Source organism: Candida albicans, chromosome 5, assembly GCF_000182965.3.
Source record: "Candida albicans SC5314 chromosome 5, complete sequence".
Classification (NCBI taxonomy): domain Eukaryota; kingdom Fungi; phylum Ascomycota; class Pichiomycetes; order Serinales; family Debaryomycetaceae; genus Candida; species Candida albicans.
Window position 1 is genome coordinate 328,230 of NC_032093.1, and position 23,077 is coordinate 351,306.

The window sequence follows — 23,077 nt, forward strand, 5'->3', positions numbered from 1 at the left end:
TATTAAATGTAGTTTTTAATCTAAACGTCTTAATCTATTACACAATGGTCTCCGCCATCAGAGCTTGTATTTTTAATTGTCATAAATGAGGAAATAAACATAACCGCAAAACCAAATAATACACATGCAATGCTTGGAATTGCCTTGAATATAATAAACTTTTTCTTTTCTTTAGGCATTGCCAGTTTATAGTCCACTTGATTCCATGACAATTTTAGATAACACAAAGGAGGTATTATATAGGCCATAAGCGACGCCGACGTGGCACCAACCAATTCTAAAATCATCCCCAAATTACAAGTGAATAATGCCACTGACATTGAACTGAACACTAGGAAACTAGTAATGAAGAAATGCTGTTTGGAGCTCAACTCCAAGTCTGCAGTGCTGCCGTCAACACTTGCCTTCTTGGCCAATATAATCTCTTTCAAAACATCACGAACAACAAATATCTCCAATGGGAAAGTTGTTAACATATTCAATCCAAAACAAAATCGGGCAATATTGATCCAATTATCATTACTTTTGAAATTATTGAGAATGTTCCCCTTTGTAATGTCTCCGAAATTGATTAATCCATTTATGGCCATGATCATACAAAAAATCATGGAAACAAGGCACGATATGTGTGTCAATTTGGAAAACTTGGCTAAACTTGGGTTTTTCATTGACTGATAAATGAACATTGTGTTATGATGACAAACTAATGCAAATGAAATGACTGAAATCCCTTGGAAAATATTGGCATTGACAGTCCACTCTTTTATTGTCAATTCACCCTTTATAGTAGGTGAAACAAAAGGTGCTCTAAAAATAGTGAGGACAACAATGATGAACATTCCAACTAAAGCAAATCCAGATGCTTTTGCTAATTTTGAAATATCTCGGTTTAACGATAAAGGATAGGATATGCAAGTGGTGAACAAAACAATAATGGTATTTCTAGCAAACAACCAACCCAATGGACCATCAGACCTCGTTATTGACTCCGGGATGAATGCTTTTAAAACATGAGGAATGGTGTCGCCAATGATGACACAGAATGCCATACATCCACCGTATGCAAAGGAACAAATTGAAACTAATAAAACAATTTTACCCCAAACACCAAAACAATAATTTACAGTGTCTTGGTAAGATTTTGTTTGTGATAATATTGAGTTTTTAATGATTAATCGTAATGTCCAATCAATTAGCACTGTCAATAGTATCATTATCAATATTCCCCCAATTAACCCACTATTTCTGAATGCATAAGGTTGTCCAATGATCCCAGCTCCCAATATTGAGTTTGCCATATTCATAAATGCCATTTTCATTGTTGAAGACCCGGTCTGTTCTTCTTCTTGTTGTTCTTCAGGGCCATTTTCCACTTCATAATCCAAAGAATTCAAAGTTTGCAATTCATATTCGTCCGTTGATCTTTCTTGATTGTTGTTTGTCAAGGTCTCACTGTTACTTAGATTATCTGCTTGATTTTCACCTTGAGGTACAGATGTGTAACCATTTGAAGAGGACTTCGTCTTCGGTACAGACATTTTCTTATGGTAATTGGTCTAGATATCACTGATTGTGTCAATAGTTATGTTTGTTGACACGGTTTGAAAAATGAAAAAAAAAAAGAAGGTGATAAATAAATAAAGTGCCTGAGAGATTATGGAGAAGCGAAAAAAAAAAAAATTCTTCAAGATTTATCATTATGTGTCTTTTTTTGTTTTGTGTCACTGATTTATGCCGAGGTGTAACGTATTGAATCGATACATAAATTAGAAACATTGGTAAGTGAATGTAATTGACAATAAATAGAATTAGGTCTCAGGGTTTGTTGTTAGGTTTGGTTGTAATAGCATTTCTATTTCATTTTACTTTTGTAGACAAAACAATTTTTAGTTACAAAATTATTGCTAAAATTTTACAAAAAATTGTCAAATGAAAAGAAGTATTCCCAAATATATTGTTTTTCATCACAATAGTACAAATAGATATAGACCATTTTTAATCTTAATGTAGATACCAGTTAATTGTTGATTTCTCTGTTATAGACTCTGTCTAAATCTGTCTATTTCTGGTATTGAATAAAAATGTCGCTTATAATGTGCATGTCGCAAAGATGTCGTAAAGTTTTGATTTCATACTCATCTTAAATTTTTTTTAGTGATTGGCATTTTGTTCTTTCACATAGTTTTTATTTCTAGTTAACAACCTATCAAATACACCTCCACAACAATGCATCCAAATAATAAAAATTCATTTAAATCAAAAAAGAAATTTATAGATCGTCGAGAAGCCAAGTCTCAAGATATAAAACGTGCATTAACCCATAGGGCTAGATTAAGAAAGAACTATTTCAAACTATTAGAAAAAGAAGGGTTACAAGAGGAGGGGAAGCCTGAAGATGAGAACGATATAAGACCAACCAAGAAGAAGGGAATAAATTTTGAAGAACGTGCAGCCATTGTGAAACAACGTAAAGAGGAAAAACGTAAATTCAAACTAGCAAGTGTACAAGCAAAATTGGAAAAGATTGAATCTAATTCGAAAGAAAGAGCTTTAAAACGTGAACAACTAAAAAAATCAACTACTAAAGGACAACCACTAATGGGTCCAAGAATAAACGATCTTTTAGATAAAATAAAGAAAAACGAAATGAGTTGAGATATAGATATATAGGAATATTTATAAATAAGTTTATACAAGAATTGATTAAATAATATAGATAAGATAAAGTCTAATCTTTGTTTCTGGTTTTAATTTCTCTAAAATGTAAGTCTTCTGATCATCAACACAAAATCGTAGAGATATAACGTACTCAATCTCTTTTGATAATACCACCAGTTTGAAATAGAATGTGTCAACCAACTCCAACCACGATATTTCTGGTTTATTTCTTCTTTCAGCTCATCATAAACACATTTTGCACAATAATTTGCCATGATCAAAAAAGTTCTTTCGGGTCCTAAAGAACTCTCTAGGTTTTCATCTAAATTCCTCGTTAAATCATTAGTCTTTAATATCAATAATACCATTCTCGGCATGTTACTCAAAATATCCATCAAATCTTCCAAAACCCTGTTATCATTATTTATCTGCCCTTGAATTTTTTGAATTTCTTCATTGGATCTACGACTAGATATATCATAATTCAAAGCTTCCTCTGGTGCTCTTCCGGTAATTGCACTCATGAAAATTCTGAATTTTTGGTCATCATCGCCAATATTGGCAATTTTCATAGCATATTTCTTCATATTAGGAACATCATTATCCAAAACAGCTAACCAGAAATGACTATAATCACGTTTCATTTGAAGAGGAATCGTTCTGTAAAGTCCATGATCATACAAAATTATTTCAAAATTATGTCCACTCTTGTTGTGTTTTGATTTAGGGACACTTCTAATAGCTAAATTACCACCATGAGGATCACAATGCAAGGCAACACCAGGGGTAAAAATCATATTATTGAAAATATGAGACAAACAAGATGAAACTTCAGATGGATCAATGTTATTTTGTTCCATATATTTCAAATTATCCAACCTTTCACCAGAAACATATTCCATAACCAAAATTCTAGATTGGGCTTCGACTATTTTTGGAATACGTAATGCAGTCTCACGTTGATAATTTTTGAAATATTCTGCTGTTTGTTGAGCATTTTCTGCTTCCTTTGTAAAATCCAATTCAATATAAATGGAATTTTGCATTTCATCACCAAGCCAAGTCAATGGATATTCAGGGAACACTTTATACATTAAATCAAACACCATTTTTGTGAGTGCAACATCCAAGGGGACAAACTCCTTTAATGATGGATGCTGGATTTTGACTGCCACTTTCTCTCCATTTTTCAAAGTTGCTATATGAACTTGTGCTAAAGATGCCACTCCAACGGGGTTTGGATCAAATTCAATGAAAAGATCTGACATTTTCTTACCTAAATCATTTTCAAATAACTTTTCAATTTCTTCTAGTGACGACTGTGGACATTTATCTTGCAACGGAAGCATGGTATTTGTCCATTCTGGTGGCAAAAGATAAGTTAAAGCTGTAATATGTTGACCTAATTTAATGTATATTCCACCATTTTTCTCTAATGCTTTCAAGGTAATTTCTGCAGCTTTTTTGTGTGTTTTCGATAATGCTTTATGACGATCAATATCACTATCATAAGTTTCACCTAATGTTTCTTTATATAAGGCAAAACAACGGATCATAGCAACAGTTACAGTGTTGACTCTATCAATAGTTAAAACTATATGTTTGAATGAATCATTTGTGTAATACAAAATAGTTGTCCCTAACCCAATAGCTAAACCAAACTTAAAAAATTTACCATATCGAGATGATGATGATGATGATGATGATTTTGTCTTCTTCGCTGACGAGTTTATTGTGCTGCTTACTGTTGATGTGGAGTAAAGTTTGTTCGATTTATAGGAAACAGTCGGAATTCGGGATTCTAGAGGTGGCTTAACATTTCTGAATATGGGAAAACCCCTATTTGGTATATAACCTATTTGTCTTCTCAATATACTAGACCCTGGCCCTAGTCTAACTAATCTTATCATCCTTAATGAACTAAAAATCAAGTTTAATGAATGAAGTTAATGGGGGAACTGAAAAATCACGAATTTTATGCGATTTGCTATTTTTTTTTTTTTCTTGTGATCTTTTTATTTCAACAACACCACTACTAATAAAATGGTCACACAAATACCCACCTGTTAATAGCTGAATCACATGGATTAGTAGTCAGATATAACTATCTACTAAGTATAAGCTAGACAACTACTAAACAAAAACCAACCAATCATACATGTAATAAAACTGAATTCTCTAGTCATAAAAGTATATTCATTATTACATATTATTAATATCTATAAAAAAAGAAAGCAAATTTATCCTTGAAAGTAGTTTTCTATATTTCTACTCTCATTATTGTCAGCACTATTCTTCACAGCAACACTGTTATTGTTATTATTGTTATTATTTTCAATATGATTCAATAAATGTTCATTATGTAAGAAATCCAAATCAAAATCGTTAAACTCATTAAACACATCTAAATCATCAAGAACAAACATTGAAGGACTTGAAGTTGTACTTGCTGCACTATCGATTTGTTGATGATTAGATGGTGGAGAACACAGAGGCACTGGTTTTAACATCTCTTCATCTTCTTGTTGATGTCTCATCATTGGGGTAGTTATTGGCATACTACTTCCCAAGGGACTAGGTGTATATGATCGATATTCTCTCATGTTAGATTCTATTGGGTTATTGTAAACTGATTTCCGTTTCATCATGGCAGTATGATCAAAGGGACATTTACGTCTCTTCTGATTTGACAGACTAGGTCCATTAGAACTAGCACCGTTTTCACCGTTACCATAGGAAACAATTGGTGGAAGTATAACATTTGACCCGACTTCTTGTAATTTTGTAGATTCCTCATTTTCATTCATCAGTGTTGTTATGTGAGAAATTGGACATTTGGCTCCTTCACTTTTTATGGAAACACTAGAAGATGAGTTGGCCATTGAAGTTGACTTGGTGGTAGAATCATGAATAACAGGACAAGATTTAGGTTGACTAAATTCTGGTACACCTTTATGTAATGCAGCATAATTGACTTGTTTGGAATTGCTATTGTTAACAAATGTAAGATAAAATTTCCATAATTTGGATAATTTTACCAATTTCTCTTTATTATTGACAATTACAGTTTGCAAAAACTTTAACGTTGAAGAAACATCGTTTGTGATCTTATTGATTTGATCTTCAAGTAATGATTGATGCAGTTTTAAAAACCCACTTTGATTCTTGACTCTAAGTAACAATCCAATCGCGATTTGTATAGATCTAGTAAACAATTCAATTAAGGCCAGATATATATATTGAGATTGATGGTTCCCATTCTTTAAAATTTCAACAAATTGACTCAACCGTGAAACAATACCAGGAAACACAAACGTTTCAAGTAATCCTTCCTCATTTAATTCCTCTCCCTGCAACAACAAAATATAAATCATAAAAAGTCTCAAATAAGATAACATATAGACGACTTCCATTCTTTTGATTTCAATTATTCCTTCCAACCCAGAGTCCTGTAACCATGTAGAACATTGCTTGATTAAACTATCCAAATTAGATACTGTCAATTTTGGTATCCCAATATTTAATATCCCGTAATGGAAAGACGAAGTTATACTGGCTATTAAGTAGTGCACATGCAAAGCAATAATCAAGTTACTTTCTCCCACACGGGTCAAATATTTCAAATGACATTGCAACAGATCAACTATTGCAATTTTAGAATACATTTTTTGCAACAAATGGTCTAATTCTGATGATTGTTTAATTATGGGAACAAAATTAAATGACACCAAATTACATATTCTAATCACTTCTGTCCAAAGAAGACTGAAATGCAATTTCAAATATTTTGCTCTTTTTCTTTGATAACTTTGAAATTCTATCAATTCAGGATCCTTCCAAATTTCCATATCAAAACCGGAAGAAAGTATATTTTCAATAAACTTGGAAAAAAGTTTGGTGAATAATGTTTTAGGATCTATTACTACCCCACCTGGTTTCTTATACTCATAAATTATTTTGTTTAATACAGTGATATATAAGGCAACAAAGGAAACCAAATTAATGTTGTCATCATCAGAAGTTAAAAAATCCTCAATAATATAAAGTATATTTGTTTGTTTTGCCCCAAGTCCCAAATATGTATATTCTTGTGGGAATATAACATTGAAACTTTGAGTTATATCATCGACAACTTCACATTTAAGAACATTTCTTAAATAAGTGAGCGTTTCTTCTACTATTACCGCGATCATCGACACATAAATCCCACTGATTTTCAACTGGTAATATATATCTTCATCCAATCCTTTAGGTAAATTGAGTATTAATTCTCCATCTAGCCCCTTTTGAATTACATTAAGAATATCTGTTTTATAGAACAACAATAAAGTTTTACTTTCAAATATTTCGCTTTTGAAATAAAAATCCAAAAGAAATACAAGTTGTCGATAATTTAAAGTTGAACCACGAGTCAAATTTAAAATTGATTCCCATAAAGATTGCAATTTCTGTTGTAGACTCTTTGATTTATTATGTATATCGGGTTTAAAAACGGGACATTGTAATTTCTCTGAATCATCTTGAGTTTGAGTCGTTGAAGAGAGGGTACTACTCGTCACATTTCTTTTAGGACTCGGCGTTTGTGATTGGGCCTCATCTCCCATAAAATTGAAATCACATTCTATGACTGGACATTTGTGATTGTTTGATGTTGATGATGCAAGTGGTAATGGTTGTTGTTCTGTATTTTGCGAATCACTTGGCAGAAACGAATAAGTAAAATCGATTTCATTTATTTTGGATGAAGTTTTCTTTAATTGAGACGGTGCTAATTTCTTGGCCGAATTGTCATTTTTTAATTTGTTAATTTTATACATGTGATACATTTTTTGTAAGTTTGTGATTTTGAACCACAAAGTAGTTAATTGTGGATCGAGTTTTATTATATTTACCCAAGAATATATATCAAGGCAAACTGGGAAAGACAAGACTCGCGAATTTAAAACAGTATACTCACTTAGTATCTCCATCGTGACTCGTGGTTGAACAGCAAATGGACTTAATTTGGATAGAATAGTGATATCTTTGCCTAAATAAAAAGTGCTCTCATCTCGACTTTCACTATTTGCTGATTGGCTATTGCGGGGCGATAGTTGTTGGAGTACCTGTAGTTGTCTCTTTAGGTTTTCTATTTCCTTTTTCTGGTTCGAAATGGTCTTTTCATTCTGGGATTTTAGTTGTTTATATTCACTTGTGGTTTCTATTTTCACTGGTGACAGAAGAGATTGACATGAAGCCAATGGTGATGACCCTCCTCCACTGGCATCGTTATCTATCCAAGGAGGATTAATATACTGACATAAATGGCCTACCCCATTTCTCACACAACCCCCGCATGCTGGTTTACCTTTATCACATTTCACTTTTCTCTTTTTACAAGCTAGACATGATACGGGGACTCTATTTCTTTGTCTCTTAGGTTTCTGGACTTTGTTAGGTGAGTTGATTTGTTTGGAGAAACTATTACTGCTTTCCATTTTTACAGCTATAGGACCCATCTTTACGTTTGATTTGAGTATTAGTTCCCACTCTCAATATACTCCAATAACTGTCTATTATTGTTAATGTGTAATAATCCAAGATATTCTGACTAATATAGTTGTTGAAATGAAAAAAAAAATCTCGTAAATATGGAATCACCTGTGATTAGTTTCGCCTGATTAACTTTAATTTGTTTTTTTTCTCTTCTCTCTTCTTCTTCTTTTGGTTTGTGTTGTGAAGGTTTGAAGATTTACGCTTTAAAGGAATATAATATTATAAATTTATTCTTTTATGAACTCGCTTATTAAATTAGATCAACCAAATTTCTAGTAAAAATGAAACAAGTAAGTTCATAAAAAAAAGGAAGAAATAAAAGAAAGAGGTGCTATTCTGGTTATATATATATGTAATTCGTCAACCTAGTAATACCAAGCCAATTAACTTTTAAATACCCTTAGACTTATTACCTAAAAATGAAATGAGTTATTAAGATTACTAATACACAATAGTGATTCTAAATAACATCCCCTACATATTATACATTCAAGAAATTCCTTTATTTAGGTAAATTCATTGCTCAGCTGTTTTTGCTTTCATCGTGTAAAAAAATTCTTTGATTGTCTATTATTCTTATCTGATTAATCTTGAACTGAGTCCAATTGTATCGAAGATTGATTGTAAATCTTTTATCTGTTTAATATTATAAATTAGCTTTATTAAGTTTTTAGGGTTTGCTTTAAATCCCGTCTCGTGGGTCACTCTAATCACAACAAACATCGCTTCCCCATCCTGAGTTTGTATTTACCTCGAATAGTCTTTTTTTTAGTTGAACTTAGTTTGAAGTAGGGCTTGTCATTGAGCGTGGGTGTTAGAGATGTTTTGTGTTGAGTCCGATATTTCCGATCAACTAGGTTACCATTTTATATTTTTTTTTAATTTGCGCATCCGATGGTATACGATACACAAACGAACAAAGAACCTTTAAAAAAACAGTTTATGGGCGGAAAGGCGGGCCGAAACACAATGCATTCCCATCAATGGGGTTTGTAAGTTGTCCCCGCTGCTCATTGGCTGATACTGTTGATTGTTCGATATGAGGCAAGTATTCACGAGCAAATGCTTTACCCAATTGTAATCATTCTACAAACTGGTATTTCATTTTCGTGTTTGGGGAACGTGAAATATGCATGTCTAAATCTACCAAGGTTCTAGCCTAGCTTGGCCTGGCCTGTTTTCAATGGATCCTAATTGAATCATTTTGCATTAATATCTTGGCATTATTATATTGTCCACAAGTTTGTAATATAGACCTTCCGAGGCTTGTAATTATTATTTCACGGATAAGGCATTTTCCGAATAAGAAATGGTAATGACTTTCACTCTATCTATCTTTGTGTATCCAGGCAAGATAACTTCAATTGTAAGGAGGGCCGTGCCTGTAAACACAGTGTAACAGGATTAACTAGGAACTTAGATTAGACTGATTCCATTATTGTAGTACAGACACCAAGAATTTGACAAATTGTCGGAAACTAATAATTATAGCTCATACACTATACTGCTTGATTTAGTTGATAGAATCTCCGACTCACTTGAATCTTTACTTTAAAAGATCTGCATTACTTTAAACGACCGGAAGGTGTTTCTCCAAATTATATTAAAATAACTAACTAAATAGGTTGAGATAATCCGCAAATCTGCTAAAAGCTACATGTCATCGAGCAAACGAATGCCAAACCTTTATATTACTTCAATTTCTGAGGATGGTATTTATATGGTAGTGCGATCAGAATCAATTTTATTATGGGCTGAACAATCAACAAAAAAAAAAATACACACTCAAGAAACTACTCATCTAGAAAAAAACAGCTTTCAACAGCAACCATTAGACCAAATTAATCACAGATGTCAGCAGGTATTCCAGTAAGACTTCTAAATGAAGCACAAGGTCATATAATATCAATAGAATTGATAAATGGAGATACATACCGTGGGAAGCTATTAGAAAATGAAGATAATATGAATTTATCCTTATACGAGGCAACTATAACACAAGGCAAATCGGGGAAAGTAAGTCATATGGACCAAGTGTTTATAAGAGGGTCAATGATTAGATTTATATCTGTGCCTGATATTTTAAAGAATGCTCCTATGTTTTTTATGAAACCTGGAGATAAACCAAAACCTCCAATAAGGGGCCCTCCACCAAAAAGAAAGAGAGTATGAGAGAAAAAAATTGGAATTGAAAAGTTGATACTTTTAATAATATGTTTTATAAACTTACAATATATTAAATAATTCACATAACTACGTACTTTCTATTGAAGAACCGATTAAGAACAATTGTTGTTGTTATCTAAAAAATAGGACTCATCTAAGTCATTGTGACCAATTCTTCAGCTGATGTAGGATGAATAGCAACACAATTATCAAAATCTTTCTTAGTTGCACCCATTTTAATGGCAACACCAAAACCTTGTAAAATCTCAGCACTTGAATCACCTACAATGTGTAAACCAACAACTTTTTCTTCTGGTCCAGCACAAATGATCTTGTAGACAGTAGGTGATTTATCTTTTTGATCATCCATCATAGCATAATACATGGCAGTAAATTTAGATTGATATATTTTCAAGTTTTCTTCACCGTATTTTTCAATGGCTTCCTTAGTTGATAAACCAATAGAACCAGCTTCTGGATGTGAGAAAATCACTGATGGAATATTGTTATAATCCAATTTATCTTTGGCAAATTCTGGTCCACCAAATAATCTATTTGATAATCTTCTACCTGCAGCAATGGCAACTGGGGTTAATTCAACTTTACCAACAACATCACCAAGAGAAAATATCTTTGGATTGTTGGTGACTTGGTATTCATCAGCAACAATTTGTTGTTTATCATTTATCTTTACATCAACTTTGTCTAATCCAATATCAATCAATGATTTTCTACCAACAGTCCAAATCAATTCATCTACTTCTACGGAGGTACCATCTTTCAAATGAACAACTTTTTTGCCATCTTTGCTACCTTCAATTTTAGTAATGGTAGATTGTTTATGAATATTGATTCCTAAATTGTCAATATAGTAGTCAGTAACAGTGTTTTGGATCACTTCATCAAAACTTCTTAAAACAGTGTCTCCTCTGATAAAGAAATGGGTTTCTGAACCAAGACTACTGAAAACCCCTGATAATTCAACCCCAATGTAACCAGCACCGACAATGGCAACTTTTTTAGGTTGTTTTTCCAAGGCAAAGAACCCATCAGATGTAGTACCTAATTCAGCACCAGGGACTGAAGGAGGAACAATTGCTGTACCACCAGTGGCGATCAAAGTCTTGTCAGCGGAAAACACCAATTTCTCACCTTTTTTATAAGTTTTCCCTTCGTCCAAGAATGGCAATTCTTGATCACCCAGTAATGTGACTTCAACTTCACCTTCAGAATTGATAAATTTAGCAAATCCATATGCGTAATCGACTTTTTCACGTTTCAAATTATTCTCATAAATTCCATTCAATCTAGTGACATAAGCATCTCTTTTATGTTTAAGTTTAGCCCAATCGAAATCTCCATATTTAATTGAGTCTGGCTCTTTATCTAATCCATAAGCATATAAATCATGCTTTTTATGAGCCAAATCAGCAGTATACCACATGACTTTCTTAGGGACACATCCAACATTAACACAAGTCCCACCAAACTTTTTGAAATTTGATTCAATTAATAATACTTTGGCACCATATTTGGCAGCTCTTCTTGCAGAGGCAACACCACCAGATCCACCACCAATGACTAAATAATCAAAATGTTTAATTGAATTTTTTGTTGAAGTTGGAGCCATAGTTGTTGTTGATAATTGTCTACTTAATTGAGTAAGTCTAGTAGTTGATTTAGATATTATACTATTAGTAAACATCTAAAAAGAAGAACCAAAAAGAAAAAAAAAACTTATGAAAATATAAATGCAACTTGAAAAGTTAGAAATTGAAGCAATTATATATTTCCACGAGGAATAAGACTAGGGAGGAATAGTTTCCAGAATATATTGTCCGTCTGTGTGTATGCATTTTTTTTCTTCCTTTGCTATTTCTACATTGACAAAGTGGTTAAGCTTTTTTTTTTTTCGAACAATTTAGGCTTACTAATCCGATTCTTTGATAAGTTATACTGTGGAGCGGAAAAACGACCATTCGATGACATTGACGCTATCCACGCGGCAGAGACGAAGAAATTACCAGAAATACCATCCAACGGTTAGAGATTTGTCAGTCGCGTTGGAGCTCTAGAACGTCGAACGGCAATACATCCACTTCATATGAAACAATTCCTGTATTACATTTAAACTAAAAACAACTAAAACATTTCTAATCCAAATTGTGATTTACTTTTCTGTCATTTCCTCTTCATCTATGCTATCATGAATGCATTGGCGCAAGTGGCCAGTAGTAAATTGCAACAATTCCTCCTCTAGTTCCAAATTAGAAACATCATCACTATAGAAACTAGGTTCCTTGTATTCATCATCATCAACATTAACACCAGCATATCGAGTAGTATGCACATCATAAATCTTGTCCAATTTTTTAGCTGTCAAGCTTTGGAAACGTTCATAATCAAACTGACCATGTCCGTTTTCATCGCTTTGTTGATTATCAGTCACAATTTTCTTATGGAAAATATTTTGCTTTACTTCTTCTTGTAAAATTTTAAAATTACCATCTTCTTCCAATAAATAATTCACTTCTTCCATATCATTATTGATCAAACTATGCAAATCCAAAGAAATCAAATTGTTGTCAATCACATTGTACTGATTTCTATTGGTGTAACTATCAATACTGTTGTTGTCATTGTCAGTTATATAATCGAGATTGAGCTTGTTTTGATTGTTGAACAATTTCGAAAGTATTTCTTTCTTCTGGTCTATTTGCAATTGTCTTCTGAACGATATTAAATTGTTATTAGATAAATTCTGTTCCCGTTGTGATAACACTTTCCGTTTATATTCAGTTAAGAGTTTTTTCTCTTCTTGACTTGATAAATTCGGATATTTGGACAATTCTTTCAATTCACCTTCAGTGTATCCCGGTATTGAAATTATGGGGTTCTTAGTGTTTTCACTTTCGTCGTCGGTGGATTCTTCTTCATCATCATCATCATCATCAAAAATAATGCCTCTACATATTTTCTCGGCAGATTCCCAGGCTCTGATTTGTGATTGTTTTATAGCAGGAAATAGCACCTCATCATGCTGTTTTTCATTTGTGGCTACAGTTGTAAATACTGAAAAGTCATAAGGGCTGGATGCAACTTTTTGTAGACCAAACACTGGAGGCGTCACTTTTTTTGCATTAGATTGGGAACTGTTAGAATGAGAATGTCTTGGATCTTTGTCTGATATTCGATTGATTAATTGTTGTTTCAGTGACTGTTGTAGGTTTAATAATTTGTTTTTGATTAATCTCCCATTTTTAGACGTCCTTGAACTGTTGTTGATATGCTCATTCTTGCTACTTCCAGTTTGTCGTTGGTGTTGTGATGGTGGTGGTAGGTGTTCGTGGTGTTGTCTCTCTTGTTGTCGCTGTCGTTGGAACTTTCTGATATTATTGCTTGGGGTGCTCATTATCGACGACGAGGAACTGACGGTTCTATTATAAGGGAAAATGCTTGATGTACTCATATCATTATTAGACACAATTCTTGATTGGTTGGAATGGGTATGGTTGTTAAACTTTGGTAAACTGCTATACTTGTTTGACATTGAAGTTGTAGCTGTTGAAGACGACGAATTACGCGACGCCGAAATGTAATTTTCCGATAAATTCATTATTTACATATACCTCCAGTTCTCTATAAAATGCATTCACCTGCAATGATGTGTATTGAACACTGTGTGGTAATTTCAAAAAAAAAATAATAGCCCTTTGTTGAGTATAAAAATGTGTTACTAAGTACCCCTTGTAATTTAATTGCTAAGTCGAATATTAATATTAATTATTATTATTTTTTTAGTGGTGTTGTCTTTCCCTCCTTAATTAGAATGTTTTGGTTGTCCCGAAAATGATAATAAAACTTCCCAATTAGGAACGTTGTGGCTAAACCATATTTAACCAATTTAAGCACTTTGAGCCGTAGTGCAAAAATGAAACCAGAAGGGAAAAAAAAAGTCTAGAAGTATACTAAATTGGTAGCGTATATAGTCACGTGTATTTTTCTTATTTAGGGCTATAGCCCTAATGATTGTGTGGGAGTGCATATAAAGTTTTTGCTTTTGCTCTTATACTACGCACAATCTTAACACTCGAATTTTTTTTTCCTTCTCATTTTTTCTTTGGTACACACAAACCAAGTGAGAATTATACTATACACTCCCATAGGCTTACTCCCACTCGCACAGTATTGTAGGTTTGACTCGCACGAAGACACACTAACCAAAAAAAAAAAATAACTGAAATTTTTTTCAATAGTATTAGAGTATATTCTTAGACTGTATCGAGCATTAAGACACCATGGCTACTGAATTAACTGTTCAATCTGAAAGAGCTTTCCAAAAGGTTTGTACTAGAGATAGATAGAAAGACAGAGTACTGAAACACTATGAAGGATTACTGGGAGAAGAGGAATAATCAACAATCGAACCAAAGAGAATGTTAATCAAGAATGAAATACTATGACGAAGGGAAATCATCAATAAATTATACATGTCTTGGGAGTTTAAAAAGATATTCTTCATCCTAAAATTATAATATCAACCTGTATGTTTATAATAAAGAACTCCATTTATGTTAAAATACAACCAACTTCATTAGAGATGATTATTTAGATATTTTCAACAACCAGTATCAATATCCCAGATCCTTGCAAGTGTTTTTTTAGTTTAGTCTGTTTTGGAAATAAATTAACAACTTGGAAATACTAACAAATTTGAATATTTTAGCAACCACACATTTTCACCAACCCAAAGGCTAAAGCCAACAAGAAAACCAAGAGATGGTATAAAGATGTTGGTTTAGGTTTCAAAACCCCAAAAGCTGCCATTGAAGGTTCTTACATTGACAAAAAATGTCCATTTGCTGGTACTGTTTCCATCAGAGGTAAAATCTTGACCGGTACTGTTGTTTCCACCAAAATGCACCGTACCATCATTATCAGAAGAGATTACTTGCATTACGTTCCAAAATATAACAGATACGAAAAAAGACACAAGAATGTTGCTGCTCACGTCTCTCCAGCTTTCAGAGTTGAAGAAGGTGATGTTGTCACCGTTGGTCAATGTAGACCAATTTCTAAAACTGTCAGATTCAATGTTTTGAAAGTTTCTGCTGGTGCTTCTAGATCCAAGAAATTCTCTAAATTCTAAACAAAACCCCAAGAAGATAAAAGAGAATAATCTAATCCAATCAACACCACAACAACAAGAAAAACAAAACATATGCCTATGAGCAAAGTTAAGTATTGATATATATATATATATATGTATATGTGTATATTTGTACATGACTTTAACTTCTGTATTAAGGAGGTGTATATTATTAGTTTATTAATGTTACATTAGTTTTTTATAAAGAGTAATATGAGAAAGTGTTTCTCTCTCCAGGGTGATTAAGTATTTATTACCATGTCTACGTGTTTACTATATGTTTACTTACCAGTTGTATTGAGTACATATTTATATAATGGAGGAACCAATGTAATAAATATTAGGAAATGTTTAGGCATTTGATGGGGTATTCTTCTTTGCAACTTGTAAACGACCAGACCCCCATTCAACTAACAATTTAATCAAATCATTATCTTTATGAAGTTTTTCAAATTCATCACAACCACCCCTACTTTCAAATGATTTACCAACCAATACGTTTGGCACAGTTCTTCTCCCACTCTTCTCTGTCAAATAACTTTGTAATTCAGCTCCATATTCATATCGATCTAATTCAACAACATTTGGTGCTGGTGTTATATCATATTTTTCTAATAACAATTGTTTAATCTTTTTTGAATATGGACAATATGATTTACTGAAAATTGTCATTGGTGATAATGATCTAATTTTTATCAAATCAGATATTGGATCATATTCACCATTATCTGGTTTGACTTTGGTGGTGTCTTTATTAGTGTCTTTATTACCATTGATGGCTTCATCTTGATCTTGTGATATTTTTTGATTTATTTTGTCATCAGTTTGAGGATCATTTTTAGAATCAATGAGATTGGCAACTGATTCGTCATTAGTGGCGGTATATGTAGTACTTTTGGTGTTATGTTTGTTTGGTTGTTGGTCTGATGCTTGTGCATGAACCAAGGATGCAGCGTTGGATCCAACTTTATGTAAAGTAAAAATTAAACCAAGGACAAAGGCCGTTAATGCTATTATTCTTAATTGTCTAACTCCAGCCATGATGAAGTGTAGTTTTTAAAATCGATATAATTCAAAAAGAAGAAAAGAAAGGCGGGAAGGTTAAATTAAAGCATATGTATATGGATATATTTATATATATATATATATATTGTGTATGTGTTTTAGATGAATTTCTTTTTTCCGGTTTTTTTCTTTCTTCCAAAGTTGTGTTCTGACCAAAAAATTTTAGCTGTTGTCTTTTTTTTTTTGTGATGTTCGGTATTGTTTCTGTTTGGGGCGTTCACTTCTCCTCTTTCAATGCTTGTAATATAATTACTCCTTCGGTAAATATTTTCCTCGTTTTCCATTGTTGTATCCAAGTAGTCCAAGACGTTCCGGGAATGTAATTGACCGCGATTCTAATCATGTCAAATTTTTCTTGGACGTGTATTCATTGTTCAATGTTGGATTCAACACGTTAATTTTGAATTCAATTATCTCTCCAACAGAATGTTTTGTAACACTTCTTGCAAATCTTGGGAATATTGAATTTACCATCATGCCATTTTGGATTTATCTGCAATGACAATCTGTCAAATTCCCTTTTGAGTATTGCACAGTTTAGACATACACTAAACACTGTGCTATTCATATATGTCGCAAGATTGTAGCCATTGTTTATCATTCCATAAACTTCGGTTTTATTGTAACTCAATTGGAAAGTAGATGTATTTGACCAATAACTATAATTGTTGTTTGCATGGTATACAATTAAAGGAGGTAAATAGTTCTGTGGCCGTATTTGTGTTTTCTTCGGTATCATGTCGGAGAATTCCAAAGTTTCATAATCTTCAACAATATCACAACCAAGAAATATTGGATACTTGTTCAATCCATGAGTGATGAACTGTTTTGGTGTAGGAACTTTAGGGAATATTGATTTGATTATTGGTTTGTTTATGATGCCATCAGCTAGGCGGAAATACGGTATTTCAATATTGGTGTTGTTTGTCTGTTTATAACGTTGTGATGTTCGTGCAAGTACGGTCCCATTAGGGTAATTATCCCTTTCATTACTCATATCGTATGCCAATATAATATCTACATTTCTGGCTACATTCAAGAATGGATGGAAAGGTATATTTTGTCCATCATCTCCGCCATCTACTAAATACAAATCTGGACTTTCCCAGATACTAGTGTTTTTCTTGCCATATTGGAAAAATGGATTGGGTGAATACAAGGCATAATCAGCGTGTAGTTTGGGGTTTTTCAATGCCTTCCATTCTGAACTCAATCCAAGTGATTTCAATGTTGTTTCGATTAATGACACTGCATCCAGTTCATAACTTTCGAGTAACTTATACACTGAAAAAAATACATGGTTGAAAAGTGACGAAGAAGTACCTGTAATAAACCCAACATTATCAAAACCAGAAACACAATAAGAATGATTTGCAGTGGTTGATTTCTTGGTTGGTACATTAGCTTTCAATGATGTTCCCAAATATTTAATTGGAATAAATGCATGTAAATATGAATCCCAAGACCCAAATTCAAATGGGGTGAATTCAAAACAATGGGATTCAAAATTTGTTGAAAATTCTGGATTACTAGGATCTTTTTCAATGGTTCCGATTATGGGGAAAGGTTGGTCGTATTCTTTGAATGAAGTCAATACGTGTGTGGCAGCAGATATTGTTGCTCCCGGAGTTCTTGCTGTAGATTTGAAAATTCTCCTAGCCAATGCTCGACCCCAATAATCTGTAAATGAGGTATGGAATCCTGCTTTCTTTTTATCTCTGACTTCAATTAGTAATTCTTTATAGAAATGCAAGTATTTTTTTATCAAACCGTATCCATCTTTAGTTTGGTTGGATTTTGTTAGTGATTGCTCTTGTGGAAGATTGAACAAATTGCCAATCCAGCCACCACCGCTACTCCCAGTACTACTTCCACGACTACTGGTGCTACTACTGGTGCTACTACTGGTGCTGGCGCTTTTCATTGATGTGAACAAATCCAAAATACTACTAAACATTCCTTGTTTTTTACTCTTGTATTTATTTCTTTGTTGTTGTTGTTGTTGTTGTAGTGGGGTTTTTTGTAAATCTGAAGTATCAAAATTAGGTACCCCTTGTAATAACAGTTCACTTAAATCCCATTCTTCTGGAATCAAATTTTGTAATTTATGAATAGGTTCAAAATCATTAATAAAATTACTCATTACTAACCATGATCCACCCGATATTCCAGCAATATAACTAGTACTTTGTAATAAACCATTTAAACATAATGATGAATTTGGATATCTATCATCTAATGCCAATATCACCCCTGCACCTGTTAACATTGATCTATAACCTCCACCAGATATAGCAAGGGCTATTTGAATTGGTTTGGTTTTAATTGACCAAAATGTTTCAATGTCAAAATTGGGGATTCTATTTCTATATAATAATGATTTGAGGGATATTTCCGTTTTGGCATTACGTTGAGTAATATAATGTAATTCTTCCTGACATAAAGTCTGGTTTTTCATAGTTTATTAGTAAAAAAAAAAGACAAGACAAGACAAGATAACAACTGCTATATATGAGTTACTATTGAACAATATGCTGCGTACATTATTGGCGCTTCGAATTAATTCACCTGGAGGACAAATCACTGTGAATGGAGCATATGATAAATTCCATGGTGGATGATTAGGGAAATAACTACTACAATTCTTACATAATAATCTCTCTTGAGTTATGGATTTGGTCTTGAATGGATTATAGCTAATCGTCAATGGTATTATTAGAAGTAAGAACAACATATTATAAGGCTATTTGGTATTGGTATTGGTATTGGTATTGATGTTGTTGTGGTTGTGGTTGTGGTTGCAAAACCTAGCAAGAAAAAAAAAAACACACTTGTAAAGAACAATTTTGATATAAAAGATAAAAATTTATTAATGACAAAAGAAAAATAACAATATATAAATACTATTCAAAAACTAGTAAGAATGACAAATGATGTAGCACAGCATACACTATGCTAAGTGAAGGTTAGGTAATGTAATGTAATGTATATAAACTTGTCCTGAAAACCTAAATATACCTCTCTATCTCTCTCTTCTAATTGGTGTGGGGGGAGGGAATGAAAAAACTCTTTAGTGATCAAACTTAGAATTCTTCATCAGATGAGACATAAGCATCACCCAATTCCTTCTTCTTCTTCATTCTTTCCTTCTTTTTCTTTCTTAATTCAGCAGAAGATAACTTCTTCTTCTTCTTAGCAGCGGCAATCTTGTTACCCATAGCATCGAATTTATCTTCTTCTTCATCATCCTTCTTTTCAATTCTTGGACCAGAACCTTGACCTTGGACCCAATTGTGACCAGATGGAGTCATTCTACCGTCCAAAACAGCCCAGACTTCTTCAGTCAAATCTTTGGTGAATTCAGCAGAGTGAGTAATGATAACAATACCACCTTCGAAAGCTTTCAAAGCTTTAGACAAAGCACCCAAAGAATCTCTATCCAAATAATTGGTTGGTTCATCCAAAACAATCAAATGAGGTCTTTGCCAAGTACAAGCAGCCAAGACCAATTTAACTTTTTGACCACCAGATAAACCTCTAATTCTAGAGTGAGAAACCAATTCGGCATCCAAACCCAACATAGCACAATGTTCTTCAATTTCTTTTCTGGTTAATGGTCTGAATTGACCAGAAGCCAAAGCTTCTTTCATATCAACTTCAGCAACCAACTTGGCGTGAGTTTCCATCAATTCACCTCTTGGCAACCAAGTGTTGTCAACAGACATCATTGGTACCCATCTTTCATTCTTCATACCAATGTTTTCACCCAACATCCAAGAAATTTCATATTCATAAGAGTTCTTGAACTTTCTTCTGGCGTGAATACCAGCAATTCTTCTTGGTGTACCTTCAATTTTGAAAATCTTGTTCATGTTTTGTTCATCTTCTTCATTGATTTGTCTAGAAGCTCTATCCATGGTTTCTCTATCTTCACCAGTTTGGAATCTCCATTGAATATATTCAGATGGAGTTTTGTCCAAATGGTTATCAATATGAGCAAAAGCATGTTGTTTAATGTAAGCAATACGACAATTTTCGTGGACGTAAACTTCACCAGTGGTTGGTAATAATTCACCAGTCAAAACGTTAATTAAGGTGGATTTACCAGCACCATTTGGACCAATGACAGCAATTCTAGATGATAAAGAACATTGGAAGTTAATGTCTTGAATTTGTGGTTTAGAAGTACCTGGGTATTGGAATGACATGTTAGAAACTTTAACAATAGCTTTTTGTTTAGTTTTAACCCCTTCCAAGAAACCTGGTTCTGGGAATCTAAATTCCAAATCAGAAGCACCTAATTCGTAATAAGATTGAGCAGATGGACATTTCTTGACGAATTCAGACAAGTTACCCTTGTATTTTCTCAATTTGAAACCTTCGTAATGGATAATGTATTGAGTAACATTGTCCAAGAAACCGGAATCGTGGGAAACAATAATGGAAGTAATACCACAAGTGTTCAAGTAGTTGACTAACCAAGCAACATTGACGGTATCCAAATGATTAGTTGGTTCATCCAACAACAAGATATCGGCATTCTTCAACACAGCTCTAGCCAAAGCCAATTTCATTTTCCAACCACCAGATAAGGATTGAATTGGCATGTTGATCATTTCATCGGAAAAATTGAATTCTCTCAATTTGTCAACAACAACGTCTTTGGTCAAACCAACTTCACCATCTTCAATGACGAATTCAACAACGGTTGTGTCGGCGTGAGTACCATCGATATCGTGTTCAACGTAAACGGTTTTACATTCGTCTTGGGTTGGGAAACCTTCAACTTGACCGTTAGCAATAGCTCTCATCAAAGTAGATTTACCAGCACCATTTGGACCACACAAACCATATCTTCTGTTTCTCTTTAATCTGAATTGGGTCTTGTTCAACAAGATCTTGGCACCATAAGCCAAAGAGAATTCACAATTACATAAATCTTCACCTTCATCTTCTTCATCTTCAAATGATGGTGGTTGTGGAATGTTGTCAATGGCTCTCTTTCTGAATTCTTCGATGATTTCTTTAGCTTCCTTTTCGTGCAAGAAAATGGTGGCAAATGGTAAAACATTTTGTAACCAAGCTTCTGGTTGAATTTCTCTTTCATCAACCAAATCACCAGCAATAGCAGCAATATAGTTCAAAGCAACGTCAAATCTTTTGGCGATTTTTTTGTCAGCAACCAATTTGTTGAATTCATTCAAAGTGACATCGATATCACCAGCAGTAGAAACTTCTGGGATGCTATCGTTTTCACCAACGGCACCAACTCTTCTTAAAGTGTTCAAAGCTCTTTGAGTAACTTCTCTAGCTTCTGGATCAGCCATGTTGGCAAAGTTGTTTTTCAAACCTGGCAACAATTTGTCCATAAATGGAGCAACAATTTGTGGATCTTCGACCAATTTACACATGTTATCAACAATAACAGCAGCTTTACGTTTGATAGCAGTGTCTCTTTCAGCTAAACCTCTAGACAACAATGGAGCCATAATCGACAAAGTGGCCATGGTAACTTCAGAAACAAAAGTGGTAGCACCCAACAAGTGGACGGTTTCTGGCACTTCAGTTGGTTTGGCAATACAAGAAATCAATTGAGGAATGAATTTTTCAATATCTTTATTGTCAATGGTTTCAGTGGATTTGGTCATGGTAGCAGTGGCGGCTTCTTTGACTTCTTTTTTGGTATCCCACATAGATTCAGACAAGACTGGAATCAATTCAGGCATTCTCAAAGCAATTTGAGCTTTAGCAGTGTCAACCAATTGAGAAACAGCTCTCAAGATGGCAACTTTTTCAGTCCATTTGTTGGTGTTGGTCAAGTTGTCAATCAATTTTGGTAAGATGGCTTTGACAGCAGTTGGGGTGATGGCAGAAGCAATGGCCAATAAAGCATCAGAAGCAGCAGTTTGAACATCCTTGTTTTTGTCACCAGCTTTAACGGCAACTTCACTAACCAAGTCAACAACATATGGTTCAACGGATGGGGATAAACCGTTGGTTGAAGCAATGTGTTTGTAAGCATCCAAAGCAGCAAGAGAAACTTTAGCATCTTTAGATTGAATTTGTTTTTTCAAATCTTCGAAAAATTCAACTGGAACATCGTGTTCAACAATAGATGAGTTTAAAAAAGTGGAAATGTTGGAAGCAGCTTCATCCTTATTATCAGCAACTTGTAATTTGCTCAATAATTCGGAAAGCACTTCAGTAGAATATTTGGATTCACTAGCAGCAGACATTTTCCAAAATGTTGTTGATAAAAAGAAGAAAAAGAAGAAGAAAGAAGAAGAAAGAAAGAAATTATAAGAAAGGAAAAAAAATTTTTCTATATGAAAGGAAGAGGAAAAAAAAAATTTTTTTTGTTTTACTTAAACAGTTGGTTGAATTAGTTAGTGCTCACCAAAGACAAAAAAAAAAAAGATTAAAGTGATGAGAACAAGAGAATCACAACTGAAAAAATTTTTTTTTTTTTTTTTTGCTTCCTTTGCCTTTCTCTCTCTCTCTCTC

General features: G+C 33.4%; 12 protein-coding genes across 12 annotated transcripts; 3 read left to right on the forward strand and 9 right to left on the reverse strand. All coding sequences in view use genetic code 12, as the record gives it.

Moving 5' to 3' along the window:
* Positions 1 to 29: 29 nt before the first annotated feature.
* Positions 30 to 1,538, reverse strand: CAALFM_C501470CA (uncharacterized protein; the record flags this gene model as incomplete). The annotated part of the gene is made up of 1 exon (XM_706253.2): positions 30 to 1,538. One exon carries the CDS (start codon positions 1,536 to 1,538, stop codon positions 30 to 32), a length of 1,509 nt encoding a protein of 502 aa, XP_711345.2.
* Positions 1,539 to 2,226: 688 nt separating this feature from the next.
* On the forward strand, positions 2,227 to 2,655 carry FYV5 (Fyv5p; the record flags this gene model as incomplete). The annotated part of the gene is made up of 1 exon (XM_706255.2): positions 2,227 to 2,655. One exon carries the CDS (start codon positions 2,227 to 2,229, stop codon positions 2,653 to 2,655), a length of 429 nt encoding a protein of 142 aa, XP_711347.1.
* Positions 2,656 to 2,756: 101 nt separating this feature from the next.
* CAALFM_C501490CA (uncharacterized protein) lies at positions 2,757 to 4,568 on the reverse strand (the record flags this gene model as incomplete). The annotated part of the gene is made up of 1 exon (XM_706256.2): positions 2,757 to 4,568. One exon carries the CDS (start codon positions 4,566 to 4,568, stop codon positions 2,757 to 2,759), a length of 1,812 nt encoding a protein of 603 aa, XP_711348.2.
* Positions 4,569 to 4,898: 330 nt separating this feature from the next.
* ZCF20 (Zcf20p) lies at positions 4,899 to 8,156 on the reverse strand (the record flags this gene model as incomplete). Its single annotated transcript, XM_706257.2, has 1 exon — positions 4,899 to 8,156. The coding sequence occupies one exon, from the start codon at positions 8,154 to 8,156 to the stop codon at positions 4,899 to 4,901; it is 3,258 nt and encodes a 1,085-aa protein (XP_711349.2).
* Positions 8,157 to 10,044: 1,888 nt separating this feature from the next.
* Positions 10,045 to 10,365, forward strand: SMD3 (mRNA splicing protein; the record flags this gene model as incomplete). The annotated part of the gene is made up of 1 exon (XM_706258.2): positions 10,045 to 10,365. The coding sequence occupies one exon, from the start codon at positions 10,045 to 10,047 to the stop codon at positions 10,363 to 10,365; it is 321 nt and encodes a 106-aa protein (XP_711350.1).
* Positions 10,366 to 10,513: 148 nt separating this feature from the next.
* Positions 10,514 to 12,064, reverse strand: GLR1 (glutathione-disulfide reductase; the record flags this gene model as incomplete). Its single annotated transcript, XM_706259.2, has 1 exon — positions 10,514 to 12,064. One exon carries the CDS (start codon positions 12,062 to 12,064, stop codon positions 10,514 to 10,516), a length of 1,551 nt encoding a protein of 516 aa, XP_711351.1.
* Positions 12,065 to 12,529: 465 nt separating this feature from the next.
* CAALFM_C501530CA (uncharacterized protein) lies at positions 12,530 to 13,975 on the reverse strand (the record flags this gene model as incomplete). Its single annotated transcript, XM_706260.2, has 1 exon — positions 12,530 to 13,975. One exon carries the CDS (start codon positions 13,973 to 13,975, stop codon positions 12,530 to 12,532), a length of 1,446 nt encoding a protein of 481 aa, XP_711352.2.
* A 682-nt stretch (positions 13,976 to 14,657) lies between these two features.
* On the forward strand, positions 14,658 to 15,508 carry CAALFM_C501540WA (40S ribosomal protein uS17; the record flags this gene model as incomplete). Its single annotated transcript, XM_019475412.1, has 2 exons — positions 14,658 to 14,702; positions 15,086 to 15,508. 2 exons carry the CDS (start codon positions 14,658 to 14,660, stop codon positions 15,506 to 15,508), a joined length of 468 nt encoding a protein of 155 aa, XP_019330957.1.
* On the reverse strand, positions 15,158 to 15,646 carry CAALFM_C501550CA (uncharacterized protein; the record flags this gene model as incomplete). The annotated part of the gene is made up of 1 exon (XM_706261.2): positions 15,158 to 15,646. One exon carries the CDS (start codon positions 15,644 to 15,646, stop codon positions 15,158 to 15,160), a length of 489 nt encoding a protein of 162 aa, XP_711353.2.
* A 213-nt stretch (positions 15,647 to 15,859) lies between these two features.
* CAALFM_C501560CA (glutathione-disulfide reductase) lies at positions 15,860 to 16,549 on the reverse strand (the record flags this gene model as incomplete). The annotated part of the gene is made up of 1 exon (XM_706262.2): positions 15,860 to 16,549. One exon carries the CDS (start codon positions 16,547 to 16,549, stop codon positions 15,860 to 15,862), a length of 690 nt encoding a protein of 229 aa, XP_711354.1.
* Positions 16,550 to 16,979: 430 nt separating this feature from the next.
* SPO1 (putative carboxylic ester hydrolase) lies at positions 16,980 to 19,307 on the reverse strand (the record flags this gene model as incomplete). The annotated part of the gene is made up of 2 exons (XM_019475413.1): positions 16,980 to 19,019; positions 19,116 to 19,307. The coding sequence occupies 2 exons, from the start codon at positions 19,305 to 19,307 to the stop codon at positions 16,980 to 16,982; spliced, it is 2,232 nt and encodes a 743-aa protein (XP_019330958.1).
* Positions 19,308 to 19,656: 349 nt separating this feature from the next.
* On the reverse strand, positions 19,657 to 22,809 carry CEF3 (translation elongation factor EF-3; the record flags this gene model as incomplete). The annotated part of the gene is made up of 1 exon (XM_706264.2): positions 19,657 to 22,809. The coding sequence occupies one exon, from the start codon at positions 22,807 to 22,809 to the stop codon at positions 19,657 to 19,659; it is 3,153 nt and encodes a 1,050-aa protein (XP_711356.2).
* Positions 22,810 to 23,077: the final 268 nt, after the last annotated feature.